This window comes from Dermacentor silvarum, chromosome 1, assembly GCF_013339745.2.
Source record: "Dermacentor silvarum isolate Dsil-2018 chromosome 1, BIME_Dsil_1.4, whole genome shotgun sequence".
Taxonomy (NCBI): Eukaryota; Metazoa; Arthropoda; class Arachnida; order Ixodida; family Ixodidae; genus Dermacentor; species Dermacentor silvarum.
In genome coordinates, this window is record NC_051154.1 from 284,182,353 (window position 1) to 284,197,486 (window position 15,134).

The 15,134-nt window shown below is 47.8% G+C and overlaps 1 protein-coding gene across 1 annotated transcript; it reads right to left on the minus strand.

Annotated features, from left to right (window-relative positions):
- Window positions 1-249: 249 nt before the first annotated feature.
- On the minus strand, window positions 250-14,427 carry LOC119441138 (zinc finger protein 764). Its single transcript, XM_049661077.1, has 2 exons — window positions 14,301-14,427; window positions 250-746 (listed from the first exon to the last, which is right to left on the minus strand). Exons 1-2 carry the CDS (start codon window positions 14,425-14,427, stop codon window positions 250-252), a joined length of 624 nt encoding a protein of 207 aa, XP_049517034.1.
- Window positions 14,428-15,134: the final 707 nt, after the last annotated feature.

Consider the following 15,134-nt stretch of genomic DNA (forward strand, 5'->3'; position numbering starts at 1 on the left):
TATTTATTTATTTATTTTGTTGCAAAATTTCTATATTTATATATATAGAGAAATGCGAAGCTACGTGGACACATATATAGATTAATTTATATATAAAGTTATAGAAATATTTATATATAAAGTTATATTTTGCATGAAACTGCCGGAAAATTCCACTTAGTTATATTATTTCACTTTGATTGCGCGTTACTTGTCTCGGCGAAAGTCTTGCGTCGTCCAATCTTTCCTTCCTAGGTATTCTTGCCTCCTCTAGTCGTCGTCCTTCTCCTTGTCGTTGTGACGAGCGCGCACGTGTCTTCTCAGGTCTCCCATGTTGATGCGCCCCTTGCCGCAGTGCGGGCAGTGTAGCGGGTACTGGCGGTCGTGGACGACCTGTTTGTGTCGTTTGGCAGTGCCGCGCTGTGTGAACCTCATCCTGCACTCAGCGCAGGCGTACGGCTTCTCACCCGTGTGGATCAGCAGGTGACTGTTGAGATCAGACCTCTTCGTGAACCCTTTTCCGCACTCGGGGCACACGTGATGTCGAGTGCTTTGGGCCGAGTGCTGCAGCCTACGGTGAGTCGCCATGCTGGACGCCTGGGTAAAGCACTGGCCGCAGTCTGGGAACTCGTACGGCATCTCCCCCGTGTGTGTGGACCACCATGTGGCTGTTGAGATATCCTCGCCGGTTGAAGCCCATATCGCAGACGTGGCACACGAATGGCCGGTAGCCCGCGTGTATCCTCCCGTGCCTGGTGACATCGCCCCTGCGAAGGCGGGGATGAAAAAGAAAGTGAACAGTGCTGCATTTTGATGCTGGCAGTACACTTATCCTGCCACACATGTTTTCTGAGTTTTATTAGAAGTTAAAGTGTCACGTCGGCTAAACTAATATGCAAAGGAGCCAGTTTTCATACTAAAGATCTGACACTGCAGTCATATCAAAGATTGAAATTGTCGATATATGGAACGCTCCGAAAGCTTGTACATGCGCGAATATCGCTTGTAGCTTTCAGCACTAGTGCTCATGTCCAAGCCATAATGTCACCATTGTTGAATATCTATGCGCATAGTTTACAACCTCGCTCCGTTGCAGGCTCCAACGACTGTGCACGTTGCCGACACTTGAGGACTGATTTCATCCGTAAGCGTCTTCCTACGCTTTGAAATTCCAGAATACTTGATGAAGAATGCTAGAACCCAAGCCAGGGGGGTAGCCAGAAATTTTTTTCGGGGGGGTCACCGGCCCGACTGGGGGGGGGGGGGGGGGGGGGCAAGCTTCTGCTTTCCTCTGCGTCACGTGATCGATAATAAATATCGGCAGGCGCGGATCCAGGGGGGATGTCCGGATGTCCTGACCCCCCCCCCCTCAGATTTCTGCATCGCCCCCTCGCTGACAGGGGGATGGCCCTGTTGCAAGAAAATATGACCACCAGCATTCTTCAAAAGTATATTTCGCGACTACCAGTGATATCAGCCATGTAGAAGTAAAGCTAGCTTGCTCACAAGCTTAGTTGTATTCCGTCGGGGTGTGGTGTCGCGAAGTTGCCGTAGTTATTTTTTCTCATGAACACCATGGACCTCCTGGCGCCGACGGTGCCTTACTCGTCCCGTAGGTGGCGTCGAATGAACGAAGGGACGTCCCTTTTGCCAAACACGCCGATGTCCGCGCGAGAGCCTTCGCGCCTGATCAACTTAGTTGCCCCTTGGGGTGTCATCGGTTCCGCGACCAACCTGCTTAATGAAACAGACCACTTGCGGAAGTGTTCATATACAGGGTTTGTCCGAAAAGTAATGTCAGTGATTATATTGTGAAGCGACTAAACGTCGCAGCGCGCTAAGACCAGTTGGGATTGGTGGAAGGGGAAGTTAGCATACGCACGCGTGGTTCGCTCAGTCGTCTGCGACAATCTGGAGAGTAAGGACAAGGTTTTTCGTCAACTCATTTTTATTTACCGTGCAAGCCATAATGCAGCACTCGTTGGAACAAAGGATTGCCATCGAGTTTTGTGTGAAACTCGGCAAGTCTGCAGTGGAAACTTTTCCAATGATAAAGACAGCTTTTGGTGATGATTGTTTGTCAGAACGTCAAGTTTACCGAGGGCACAACGTCTTTTTAGAAGGTTGTGAAGAGGTCAGCGATGAAGCCCGCGCTGTACCGCCATCAACGACCATCAGCGACGAAAATGTGACGCGCGCGAGATATCTTTTGTACGCAGACCCTTGTTTGAGTGTCCGTTTAGTGGCACAGACAGTAAACATTCCAAAAAGTACCGTTCACGAGATTTTGACGAATAATTTTCAAATGCGAAAAGTGTGCGCGAAGATCTTGCGCAAAATATTAATGGACGACCAACAATAAAGCCGAGGTGAAACATGACAGGAGGTTTAGGACTTGTGCGAAAGTCACCCCCACGTTTTGGACAATGTCATCACAGGTGACAAGACTTGGGTGTTTGAATACGACCCCGAAACAAAAAGGCAAAGTGCCAAGTGGCACAGCTCGGCGTCCCCTCGCCCCAAGAAGACAAGAATTAGCAAGTCAAAGTTCAAGACGATGCTGATTGTGTTCTTTGACATCAGTGGCCTTGTCCACCATGAGTTTGTACCCCATGGAACAACCGTGAACGCCAAATTCTACGTGAAAGTGCTCAAGCTACTCAAACGAAGGATTCATCGCACCCGGCCTGATATCGGGGGCGATTGGAAACTTCACCATGACAACGCACCATGCAGCCTGCATCGCCTTCCTTGTGACCCGCTTCCTGGCCGATTGAAAGATGTCAACGGTTCCCCAGCCGCCCTACAGTCCTGACGTGCCTCTCCCAGGCTTCTTCTTTCTGCGCTTGAAAATTCCCATGAAAGGACATCATTTCGCGACAGTTGGCAAAGTCGAAGAGGCTTGCACCAAGGCTCTAAAGGACATTCCTAAGGAGGCCTACCGTGACGCCTTCGATGGTTGAAAATCTCGCTAGATCTAAGCAATGTAACGACGCAGGAGGAGCCTATTTTGAAATATTTTATTGTGTTGTACCGATCGGATCAATAATTTCTTTTTAATCGACTGACTGACATTACTTTTCGGACAAACCCTGTATAAACTAACAGCTAAACTAAGAACTACGCATGGGTAACTTTTTTTAACTGTAGCACTCATTAAGATCACAGTTACACGTTCACAATATCCAGTATGAGCACAGTACCGTTCGTACGCTACGTTTTTCATTGTAACTTTACTGCCGTACATTAGGCATCGTAGGGTCAAAGCCGCTGGATCCGTTTATCTGAGTGGGCGTTCTCGCGGAGCGGGGCGAAGTCTCGAGCAGCGGCTGCGAAGTTGGGGAACGTGACGTCAGCGGTCAACGCCAGCGCGCGGGCCAAGGATGGCGTCGCGTGGTTAGAGAAACGGGAGCAGATGCGCGCCTTGTGTAAAAGGATGGCGTCGCGCGGGAAACAAAACATGAAGATGCTGGCTCGCGCTCTCGGCTACTAAAACACATCGTTCTTCTTGTAGGTGGCGTCGTGAGTCTTCATACGCGGTGATTCGCATATCGTAAACAACCAGCGTAGTGGTTGCCGCGTTGGAGCTCCAAAGCAAACGAAGGTGTCTCAGCCGAACAAAAAGAATCTCCTTAAGGAAATCAATGTGTCCCAACAGAACGCCAAAGACGGGCCCGTGCTTACGCATTTATAACGAACCTGCAACAGATCATCCCAAATTTTATTTTCAGAAACAATACAGGCTAGATATACCAGGTGTTCAAAATTAAGCATTATGGTTTTCTTAAAGTTAGGCACTGGGAGGCACGTGAAGAGCACCTGCGCAAGTAAGTTATGTGGCCAGGGGGACACAAAGTGAGGTGATAATTATCTCTGTCAGCAGCCGAATTGACTAAAATGGAATAATTAACTTTTTATTGACTGCAGTAAGAAACACGACTGCCTCTAAGTTTTCAATACAAACATACCCACTTACAGCAGTCGACAAAAAATAATTGTTCAATTTTAGTTAATTGGACTATTATCATCTCACTTTGTGCCTCCATCGAAATGCGGCCGCCGCGGCCGGGATTCGATCCCGCGATCTCGTGCTCAGCAGCGCAACGCCTGAGCTGACTGAGCCACCATGCCGAACACAAAGAGCAACAGGTGTTGCTCTAGACGTACAAAACGCGGGTTTATCGTGAGCAGAAACGGTGAATTTCGATAAATAAGAAAGGCTACTATCATCATCATCATCATCATCATCATCATCATCATCATCATCATTGACAGAAGCTGACCCCCCCCCTCAGAAAAAACCTGGATCCGCCCCTGAATATCGGTAGTTTAAGCAGACTCTATACATGGATATCAATGACATGGGACCACCCCCACCCTCCTCGCGTGTGCGTGTGCTTGTGAAGAAATTAGGTAAATAGTAAATTAAGCTCAGTAAATACAGTAAGTACGACAGGTACAGTGGGCGTTTGGAGCAACGGTCTCTCATCGCGCCAATAAATGGACCAGTCTTCGAAAACGCATCATTGAGACGACCCGTCCGATCGGAGAAGACATCATTATTGTTAATTTCCGTTAAGCGTCGATGGCGTCGTCCTCGTCGGGGCGAAGTGCGTTTCACAAGTCAAGGACGGCTATACACGTGAAAATTCACGTGTGACCAGGCTATACCTACTCCCATAGCAATAGCTTGTTCGCTGCGTCTTTGCGCTAGAAAACCTAAATACGCGCAAGAACGCCTAAGGCTTTTTTTTTTCGAAGCTTTCGTCGCCCTGCTCCCTCATACGAGAGGGTTGCATTTCCTGCGGCAAGTGCATGGGCCGCTGTGTCTTCCACTGTGTGCGAGCGTGCAGCCGTCATTTGCCTTTACGTCAACAGATTCAGAATTGTACAGAATATTTCACCGCACAGCATAGATATGGCATGTGTACGCATTTTAAGTAGTGCGTGCAACTCATTTCTGCTTCACTTACGCCGGTGCAAACAGGAAGCGGCCTTGTACCTCACAGAATCTCGACTGATTGGTGTACTAGTGATGCAGGAATGAACTCCGGTCTCGTTCAGTGCATAGTGCACATAATCAATTTCTCAGGACGCGTGAACTCCGACGACAACTGTCAGCGCCTGCAACAAGAGTTTACTTACGCTGTACTGCGCACAGCAGTAATCCATGCTTGTCGGCTGTCTGTTTCGTGCCTTCTGTTGCGAGTCAGTGGAATTTCACTGCTGTCACCAACCCCTTCGTGTGTACATTGCTGGTTTGGGATTCCACAACACAACAGTAATTACCAGCCTTCCGTAGGGGCGCAATCGCAAACAAGAGACGTTTCGAGCGCAGACTAAGGGCCCATTCACACTTGCGACTAGGCGAGGTCGCGCGACCAAGTTGGTCGCAAAGCGACCAGTCGCAAGTAGTCGCAAATGGTCGCTTTTCTCGAAATGCGACCGTTTCGGGCCAGTCGCTCACTGCTCGATTTTTCAGCCGCGCGACCGCAGTGGCAGAACAGCTGAACCAATCAGATGCGAAGGAACAGGACGTCCGTATACGCTGACGCTTATTTTACGCGGCGATGACATTTCAAGCAGACGTGAACGGCATATCGTGATACATTTCGGTTTAGCGACTCGTCGGTCGCATTTGTAAGTGTGAACATCGTTCGTCTTGAGTAGTTTTCTGGTCGCCAGTCGCAATTGGTCGCGCGACCTCACCTAGTCGCAATTGTGAATGGGCCCTAAGGCTACGTTCACACTTGGGAAGCGGCAAGCGGGCGGAAAGGCCAAAGCGGCCGGAAAACCTTTTCCGCGCCTGTCCAAGTTGCTCACATTTGTTTTGCTACCGCCGCGGCCGCCGCTGCCGCTTTCATCCACATCCATCTAGTCTGCGTACGTTTGTCGGCGTGGTGGCGCTAATTATCGCATTATTTCGAGCGGTATGTTCATTCATTGACCCACGTACCTTCATCAAAAGCGATCATTTTACGCAACTTCGCGTGTCATCTGTGACCTTCGGTAAATTCCTCGTTGGCGTTCCGTAATTCTCCTCACACGGGCACGGTAGCACTGAGTCACAGGTTGGTGCCTAGGCGTGATTATATTTCTTTAATAGCTTTTATTTACAAGTTGTAATAACATTTCATCATTTCGTATTGTCGGCGCCTCCAGGACACCAAAGGGGCAACGGGAACACTACAGCTAAAACCTGGCCTGGCCGTTGTGTTGGGGCTCGCCAAAGCCTGCGCGTCCTACGTGAGACCTACGCTCCCAATATATCGTAGCGACGAGAAAAGCACCCCGCGACTTGTGCAATATACCGTACACGTGCGAGGAGAATTATGGAGCGCCAACGAGGAATCTGCCTAACTATTGTCTGCCATGGAAGTGGAAGAAGAAATGGCTTTTATACTTCTACCTACTTGTTTTCTAGAAGTGGACAATGAATAAACGGAAGACACGGACACCTCGGAAACGGCGGTGGTGGGTTCGCCTGGCTTTGCAAAAGCGCGAGAAGTTGGGTCACGCCAAGGCTTCGTTGCCGCACCTCCGGTCGCGCGACGTTGAATACTATCGCGAGTATTACTGACAGTACGTTTTAGTGCCACTCTTGTCGTAGAGCAAGGGGTGGTTCTTGATCGCGTCGATCAGCATTGCAGCCTACATTTTTGGTGCCATGTTCAATTTTACGACCGGTTGTTTACATGCTAGTGTAGCTTCCAGTCAAGAAGAACGACTTTCCGCCGCGTGTCCGCTTCGCCATGGCGAAAAAATCGGTCCGAGACCGATTTGGCTCGCCGCCTGTTCTTCTGCCTGTTTTGCCGCCTATAGGCGGGCGGATTTTTGCAAGATTTTGCCGCTTCCGACAGCTTCGAGACCAAGTGTGAACGTAGCCTAAGATCCTGCGCGAGCGCGGCCTAACCGCGGCACCTGAAGGGAAGCGGCGGAAATGTATACCGGAGATTTCGACCACCTGGGGTCTTTAACGCGCACCTAAATCTAAGTAAACGGGCCTCGAGCGTTTTCACCTTCATCTAAAATGCGGCTGCCGCATTTGTTGCTTCATTTGTTGCGCATTTGTTGCTTCAGAATGCGGCCGCCACATTCTCGCCCAAAACCTCAGAGTGTCAAAGCCTTGACAAATACCGTGACAGTTTTTTCATTATGCAGACATAATTCGCTGTAAATTACCAACCCAAACGGAAGCGCCCAGGAATGAAATTGTGATAGTAGCACCGGCTTCTTGAATTATGTCAGCGCGAAGCGACGAGAACACAGGGTGGGTAAGTAGGGGGGGGGGGGTTGTGGAAAAAATTTTGGGGGGGGGGGGTTCAAACCCCCCCCCCCCTGGCTACGCCCCTGACCCAAGCATATATAACATTTGTGCATTCTAAACTTACGATAGTGCAAACAAAGGAATATTATTTCTCATCAGCCAGCGAAAAGCCGCACTAACAACCAACAAGAAACATCAGCAACCTCAAGTGCCTGCCACATCTTCACTCACCTTCTGTTGCTGGAGTAAGGGCAGTGGGCGCATTGGTGCTTTCCTTGGAGTATGTGCATGTGCTTGAGTCACCGGTGGTTGTCCAGCAGTTGCTTCACGGTGAACTGATCGCCGCATTCCGCGCAGGAGAAGACCTCACATGGTACAGCGGCGTTCAATTCGGCCGCTTAAGACAGAGAAACGAAGAAACAAACACTGTGAATTACGATAACCGAGGTACATTTTGAAATTTATGTATATCTTTCTTTTGTTCATTTCTTTCTTTAGAAAAGTTCTCTTACGAAGGTAAAAAAATGCGAGGACACATAAGCACTTCTTAAGAGTGGTCAATGCGAATGCATTAATGTCCAATTGAAAGCCGCTGAGCGGTCCTTCGAGTTATGAACTCCTCGCGGGCAAGCGAGTGCGTTGAGACGTTTGGCCAACGTCTCCTAGGCAGCACAAGGCTGGTGCACTTCGATCCGATACGTCATGCTACCTCGCCCGAATGCCACGGAGTCTAATGGGGACAATCCCGAGTAAGCCGCAGCAATTTTGACGTCATCGCTTTCGTCACGCCGGTCTTGGCAATGGAAATTTAGGTCCAGTAGCATGGTGTCATAAAGCAGACTACACAGGCTTGCTATCTAGGAAGCACTGGCTTAGCCCAGTGGGTAAGACACTCGGCTTCAGAGCATGGGCGTGGCGTGGGGTCGTAGGCTCGAACTTCACTACCGCCAACATTTTTCCTGTAGAATTTATTCTATATTTATACACTAATTTATTTATATTGATTACCGAGGGAAAGTTAGAACGCAGACGAGAGCTTGCGGAGACAAGGAACGTACACGCGGACAACACAGGTTTCCGTTGCATTATCCCGCCCGAGGTCTTAGAAACAACTTCGTTGGATGCTATGTTAGGTTCTCTGAAACTTTGACAATTAAGCTTGTGCCCTAAAATGCACATTTTAAATCTTGCCTTTTTAAACTTAGCTAAGTAGCTGAAAATAGCCCTTTAAAAAACCTCCTTGAAAAAAATTCTCATGACCAATAAGACCACAATGTCGTTGGTCTCATTTGCCTAAAAAGAACAAGTTTCTGTAAAGGTTTGGTTCAAGTTACGTGAAACAGCCCGTATAGACGATTTGCAGCAGCCGGTTTGTGCAACTGAAATCAGATGGCGCCACCGGAGCGCCGCGCGTGTTGGACATCTCTGGCCTTGGGCGCGCAAACGAAACTACCATTGCTCAGTCGCGAAAGCGTAGCCAACGGCGTTTAACAAGCGCAGTTTGTCAAACGTCGAACAATAAAATATTCTGCTCCATGTGGAGATTAGGAGGGAAAACGTGTGCTGTGGTCGGATGCAAAAACTGTGATGGCGACATTAAGCTGTGGAACACGTCGGTGTGTGAAATACACGCGCCACAGCTGCATCCAGACTGTCCGTGCCCGAGGCCGTTTTCCATGCGCCGATTTCCTCAAGGAGAGAAAAACAAGCTCACCCGACAATGCTGGATAGCGAACCCACAGAGAAAGAACTTCAATTAAGGCACATCGGCAGGAGTAAGTGGCAGATCATAGTACCGAATAAGCGAACGCGCTCGGCTTGCGGAATAGTGTATCAACTTCCCATCTTGCGCTTGCTGTACATTAAGGTCACCGTGCGGTGTTTCCGTGGCAGAACTCAAGCATTAGCGATATCATATTGGAACAGTCACCTGCTATCTGTCATGTTTATCGTTAAGCGAAATTACACGCCACGTGCGTATATGCGCCGGGATCGGTGCCACTTAAGGCGTACTAGTTGTCGCGGTGAGAACTCCTGCAAAAAAAGATTGGAAAAGTGCTATCTGAATCGCATTTTTAAATCGTTAAGCTTGACGAATTCCTGCCTGCGCGTCTGATTTTACATATGTTGGTTTCGCTGCTGTATCGGATGCACGGTGTGATCAGAACGTAGACCTGGCGTTGTTTGTGGCCAGCAACAGGTGCGCGAAAGCTAGCTGTGTTGACGCTGTAGCACAAAATTATTGTTTTAAACAACGCTAGAAGCGTTGGTTGCGTGTTTATCGTATCGTTTATCGCAAATGTCAAGAGAAACCATGAAAATAAAAGTAAATAATTTCAAACTCACCAGTTTGACATTATTTGATTAGCTGCGTATTAAAGTAGTGGTAACTACAAATCAGCTGTTTCGTTCTGCCTTGTGTCTTTCAGGGTTTCCCCAAAGCGCATGCTGAATATATATATTATATACTTTAATTTTCGTAGCCTCTTTTGACATCGCGAAATTGTGGCATTATTTGACACTATGAAATTATGACATTATTTGTGATTATGGAAAAGACATTGGCAGCACATTGCTATTGCCTTTTTTTGTCACTTTTGTGGCAGTTTGCAATAAGAACTGCATGCGTTACCCATGTGCGCGCTTTTTATTTATGTGGACTCCTTTATTCTTACGTTCAAATAAAAGCAAACCATTGTAATTATTACATGAATCACCCTTTTATTTCAGGTATGTTCTATTCACTTTGTTGATGGGCGTCCAACCAAGGACTATTCCTACCCAACACTGCAGCTTGGAACACAGCTTTATGCTGCAGATGCCATCCTTGGATTGACACAAAGCTTTTCCAACATTGCCACTGTCAAAAAGGTTGATGCCCTCTGCAAACCCCCTGTAGTCCTGTGCAGGCTTCCCATCTTGGTCGATTGCCTTGACCATGTAGTCGTAGACAACTGAAATAGGGGAGAAACATTTTTATGTACTGCGGGAATGAAAAAAAATGGCAATGAAAGCTGATTTTTTATTTACTCCTCAAGACATCTGCAGATGTTTGAAAGAACTAAAGTAACACGATAGATACAGTCTGATATTAAACTGATCGTTTGGATTTATAAATTATAGTTCTGGAGTTTCAATAATTCATACATATTTGATTACTAAGCTGGTGTTGCTCTCCTATGAAGAGTTTGAAACGGGACCTCTCATTTATAAAACGCTTGAGTTACAGCTAGCCAAAGTTGTGCCCCTGTCACATGGCCACTTTCGATCGCGATCGAGCCTCGATCTGGCTCGGACTTTCGATAGCAATCGAAAATGATCGCTACTACACAGTCCAAGGATGACGATCGTGTTGTTTGGGCTCTAACGCTTTAAGTGTAACTAAGTCCGAAGCAAATAATAAACGTGCCTAATAGGTAGTAAAGGTACGTACAAATCAATTTTCAGAAAAATTACTTTTTCATTCAGTATTTTAGGTAAACGACGTGCCACGTCCGCTGATTCTGATCGTCTGCAAATCTCAGAACTACGTGCTAGGCGTCGACGCAGCACACAGATTTTCCAAAATGTATGCGCATAAAAATAAAACGGCCTTTTTAGAGGGGTATTTCTTCGGATCTCTTTCTTTATCGTTGTACCTCGTTTTCTGTCACACTTAGCTAGAAGCTGCTTACGTCGGTCTCCGATCGAAATCGGACACTTCGATTTCGATTTGCGGATCACGACCGACTGGATTCGGATCGAGGCTCAATTGCGATCAAACGTGCCCGTGTGACAGGGGTTTCTACTATGAAACAACACCCGTTCGGGGGCATTCAGTTAGTACATCCAACAATCACAATCTGCCGCTCTGAAGTCAACTACGCGAAACTATTGCGTGCCCGCCGCACGGGTGAATTCTGCAGAGATCAGTGCACCAGTATCGAGGCAAACGCTTACCTCAACGTATGTCGGAAGCTAAAATACCAGCGAGCGAGACGTCAACACACAAGCGGACACGGATTTTTCACTCGGCGCTCAAGCATACACATTCGAGGCCGTCAAGCAAAGCGCGAGAGACTGGGCAACCACTTCAAACAGCTCAGATCGTAGCTTAAGTACACCACACTAACCACAAAAATAAAAAGAACTAGCGAACTGACGTGAACGCCGCACAAGAAGCCTCCATGAGCTCGAATCGCTCGGCGCGAACGAGCGACGCGCATGCACGATGATCGAGCGCCAGAGCGCTCCGGCGCGAGCACATACAACGTTAAAATGACAAACAATGGTTCACTTACATGATCGTTGAACCATGGGCCAGAGCTTTGTGTCGTCGATCTAGCAGCTGTCCATCGGTGGACCCGAAACAACGCCGCTTGCCGCACCGTCGCCCACGACTACAGCAGTACGGCTCCTTCGCTGGCCTTCAACCCAAGGCCAGTCATGCCGGCGCAATCACGTGATCAAACATGGCCGCGCCCGTTCGCCGTTGCTGAAAACCGTCTATACAAACGAACGACTAGGCACCTTGGTCTTGTGCCCCTGCGTTGCCGATGAGACCCAGCTGCTTGGCGAAATCGTCACCATACCACACTAACTAGGGTGCCTCGATGCCAGCGCCGCCGTTCAGGGTGGTGCCATCCTTTGACCGCACCCGCGCCGCCGCTTTCTCGCTGCGACGCCATCTTGAGTCACAGCGAGCGGTTGCGATTGCTTGGTGCCGGTGCTTAGTTCGAGACACAGTGCGCGCGGATGCCTCGATGACGGTTCTACTTGCTGGACAGTGTTCAGCCGCATGAATGACAAGCTTGTCAAGTGCATCGAGTCGACATGACGGGCTGTTGTGTTCCCAAGTGCACCGGATCGACGCGTAAAGGCTTCGTACGTTGTTTACGCTTCCCCCGGGACCCAGAGCGAAGGAAGAGATGGGAAGCCCAAGTAAAGCGGTATCACTGGAAGGCAACGGATAACTCCTACATTTGCGAGGTAAGTGTCAAGAAAGTTTAGACTATCGCATCGTGTTTTTCATTTAAATAAGAAAGTATTCTCTGATTCTCGCTCACGTACCTATGTTCGCTCACGAACTAAGCACTGCACCGATGCTGTCTGAGTAGCCTATGGTTTGCGAGCGCGCGTGGCATAGGCTTTTGCCGTTTTGATCGGCGCAGTCTATGCGAGTAGTACCTTTATTTTAAGGACTGACGAAAATGCTTCGCCGCGAAATAGCCTTACATTATAGCTACAAATCGTCATGTAAACCACCTATTTTACTTTTTCACGGGAAGCACACATCGTGTGTCTCTTGTTTCTTGTTTTTTGTTTTTTTTTCCTCAGTTTCTTTTTTCGCTACTGGTTATTTGGGACTAAAGAACGCAGTGCTTCTTCTGGGGAGAGCGGCTGTTGTGTACGTGGCAAGCGAAGCATTGTGATTTTCTCTATTTTCAGAAGATATCTTGCGGATCTCAGGTTGTTACGTTATATAGCTGATTTTTTAGACGAATATATTTGTAGCGTGGTGCTCGTAAGCCGATGGTCATTCGTGCTCATTCCCGATCGTAGTGGGTACTGTGACGGTCTTTAAATGCCTGTGCACGGTATGCCCAGGTGTAGTAGAGTTAAGGGACATCATGGGACCAAAATGTTTCGGCGCTTTCTGGCATGGTGTCTGTTGTAGCCTGTGCATTTCTTCGAAACGTGTGAAGCGAGGTAATACAGCATTACTTCTGCGAAAATTTATTTTTAAGCACTGTAATGGGTTCTCCGTATTTACAAGGCAACTTTTCATATCAATAATCACTTTTGTTGTTTTACTTGTACTTTGAAACACTTTGAAGAGGACCAGTACGAGGGAAATGGACAGGATGAGCGCCGCCTGTTAAAGTCAACAGCCTTACATCATCATGGACTATATTTTCGAAGTGAAAACATTGCTAATCTGTATTTGACTGTCTTAGTTTCATTTACGGTTTTTGTACGCGATATGTATGCAGTGTTGTTTATTGTTTCAATGTACTTATCAGTGTTCTAATGGTTATTTATAAAATGTTCTGTACTCGCCATCGATGTGTTTGGCTGATGCGACGTATTCGATGGTAGCTGATGTATTCTGGCTTGATATCTTGATTAATATTATCCGCGGTTGCGTTTTCTTGTTTGCATTCTTGTTTTCGATTTATATTGTGTGTAATAAGGTTGATGTACTCACTTGAACCCCCCCCCATGTAATGAATAAATTAAAAAAAAACTCTCACTATCCCGAATTGTGTGTCGAGCCTAGCTTGCGAATTTTTTTTTATCTCGTCTTTCAACATAACCTTCAGGCGCCACACAGTACATATAATTTTTCATGTACATATCTCTTTCATGATTGATTGTACTAGACATTATAAGTAAATGTATTTTGTGGATCGTTTGGTTTCTTGTGTGTACTACGCAAGATTGACGCAGAGAAGTTACGTGACATGTTTCTCTACAGCACTAACTAAACCTTATTTTCACATCGCAGTTATTTTTACACCAGCGTAATCCTGCCAGCACACAGTTTTGTGGGCAAAAAAAAGCAAAATTGCGCGTCGATATCGTGAAATAATTGCAACGAACGCGAAGAGCACGCGCAACGCAAGGGAAACTAACCGCCGTACGCGAGTGGCTGGCTACGGTAAAGGAGGCGTGACGTGTAAACCAAAATACAACAGCGAAACAGAAAAACTTCCACACACAGGGGGTCGCAAACCTTATATACCAAGCATCGAAGCGCAAAAAAAAAATAGTGCGTATTTCAAACATACACACGGCGTGTTAAATGTAAATTGAATTAGGCAACTTGGGGCATGTTCCCGGCGCCATACATTTACGTCTTGGACCTTCGACGAGTTAACGGCTATTGGTTATAAAGATGTGCAGATGCGATACCGATAAAAAAATCCTCATCAAGACAAAGCACTTGGAAGTGCGCCGCGAGTAACACTATTTATGAACGCAAGCGTAGCTGAGTCTCAGCTCGTGTGACTCAATATGGCGGCGCCAGCGGGGTTGTCTCCACCCTGGACGGCGGCGCTGGGCATCGAGGCACCGTACCACACTAACAGCTCCTCTGCGGCGTTCACCACTTTGCATGTGCTGTAGTACACGGCTCCCTGGCGCACGAACGCCGTCAGGTTCTGCTGACTCTGCTCTGGAGCACAGTTAACGTAGCGCATCCAGTTGGCACGGTCCAACGGGCGGCCGTCCACCAGGAACACTCGACCATTCTGGAGGATCGGGAACGGGCCACAACGCACGAGTGCTCTAAATCTGGCACTGATCAACTTTCAGCTGACGGCGCTGCCTAAGACACAGCACAAAGGGACGAGACACGACACTGTATTAGACCCTTCCTTCTGTCTTGTTGAGTTATACGTAGTGTATCATTACACTCGTTGCACTAGTATCTATCGGGTGCCTGTGATTGTTTCGGCACACTGACACGCGTGATCACACATAACACGCACCTGCCAGGTGTAGCCGTTTGCTGCGCTGCTGTCCACCTTGACGCCCTCGTACGCACCAAGGCACAACCTCTTGGGCAGCCGCTTCAAAGTAAACAGGCCTTTGATGGTTGAACGGCGCACAGACAACCCATCGGGCACGGTCTTATTTGCGCGCTTTGGGTCACCCAGAGGAACCTGCAATAGATATACATAGGAAATATTTCCTAGGTCGTGGCTATACTATATACAATAAGTCTATCGTCTGGTCACAGCTGCTTCCTGGCAGGACTTTGTTGGTTCTGCTTCGCAGTGCCGATTCAGCCGGCACATCCCGGTCATATAGGCCGGGATGTGCCGGCTATATGGCCGGGATGAGGCATCCTCGAATTAAGGTATAATTTCCAACTGCTTGTTTCACGATATATTTGCGACGAGAT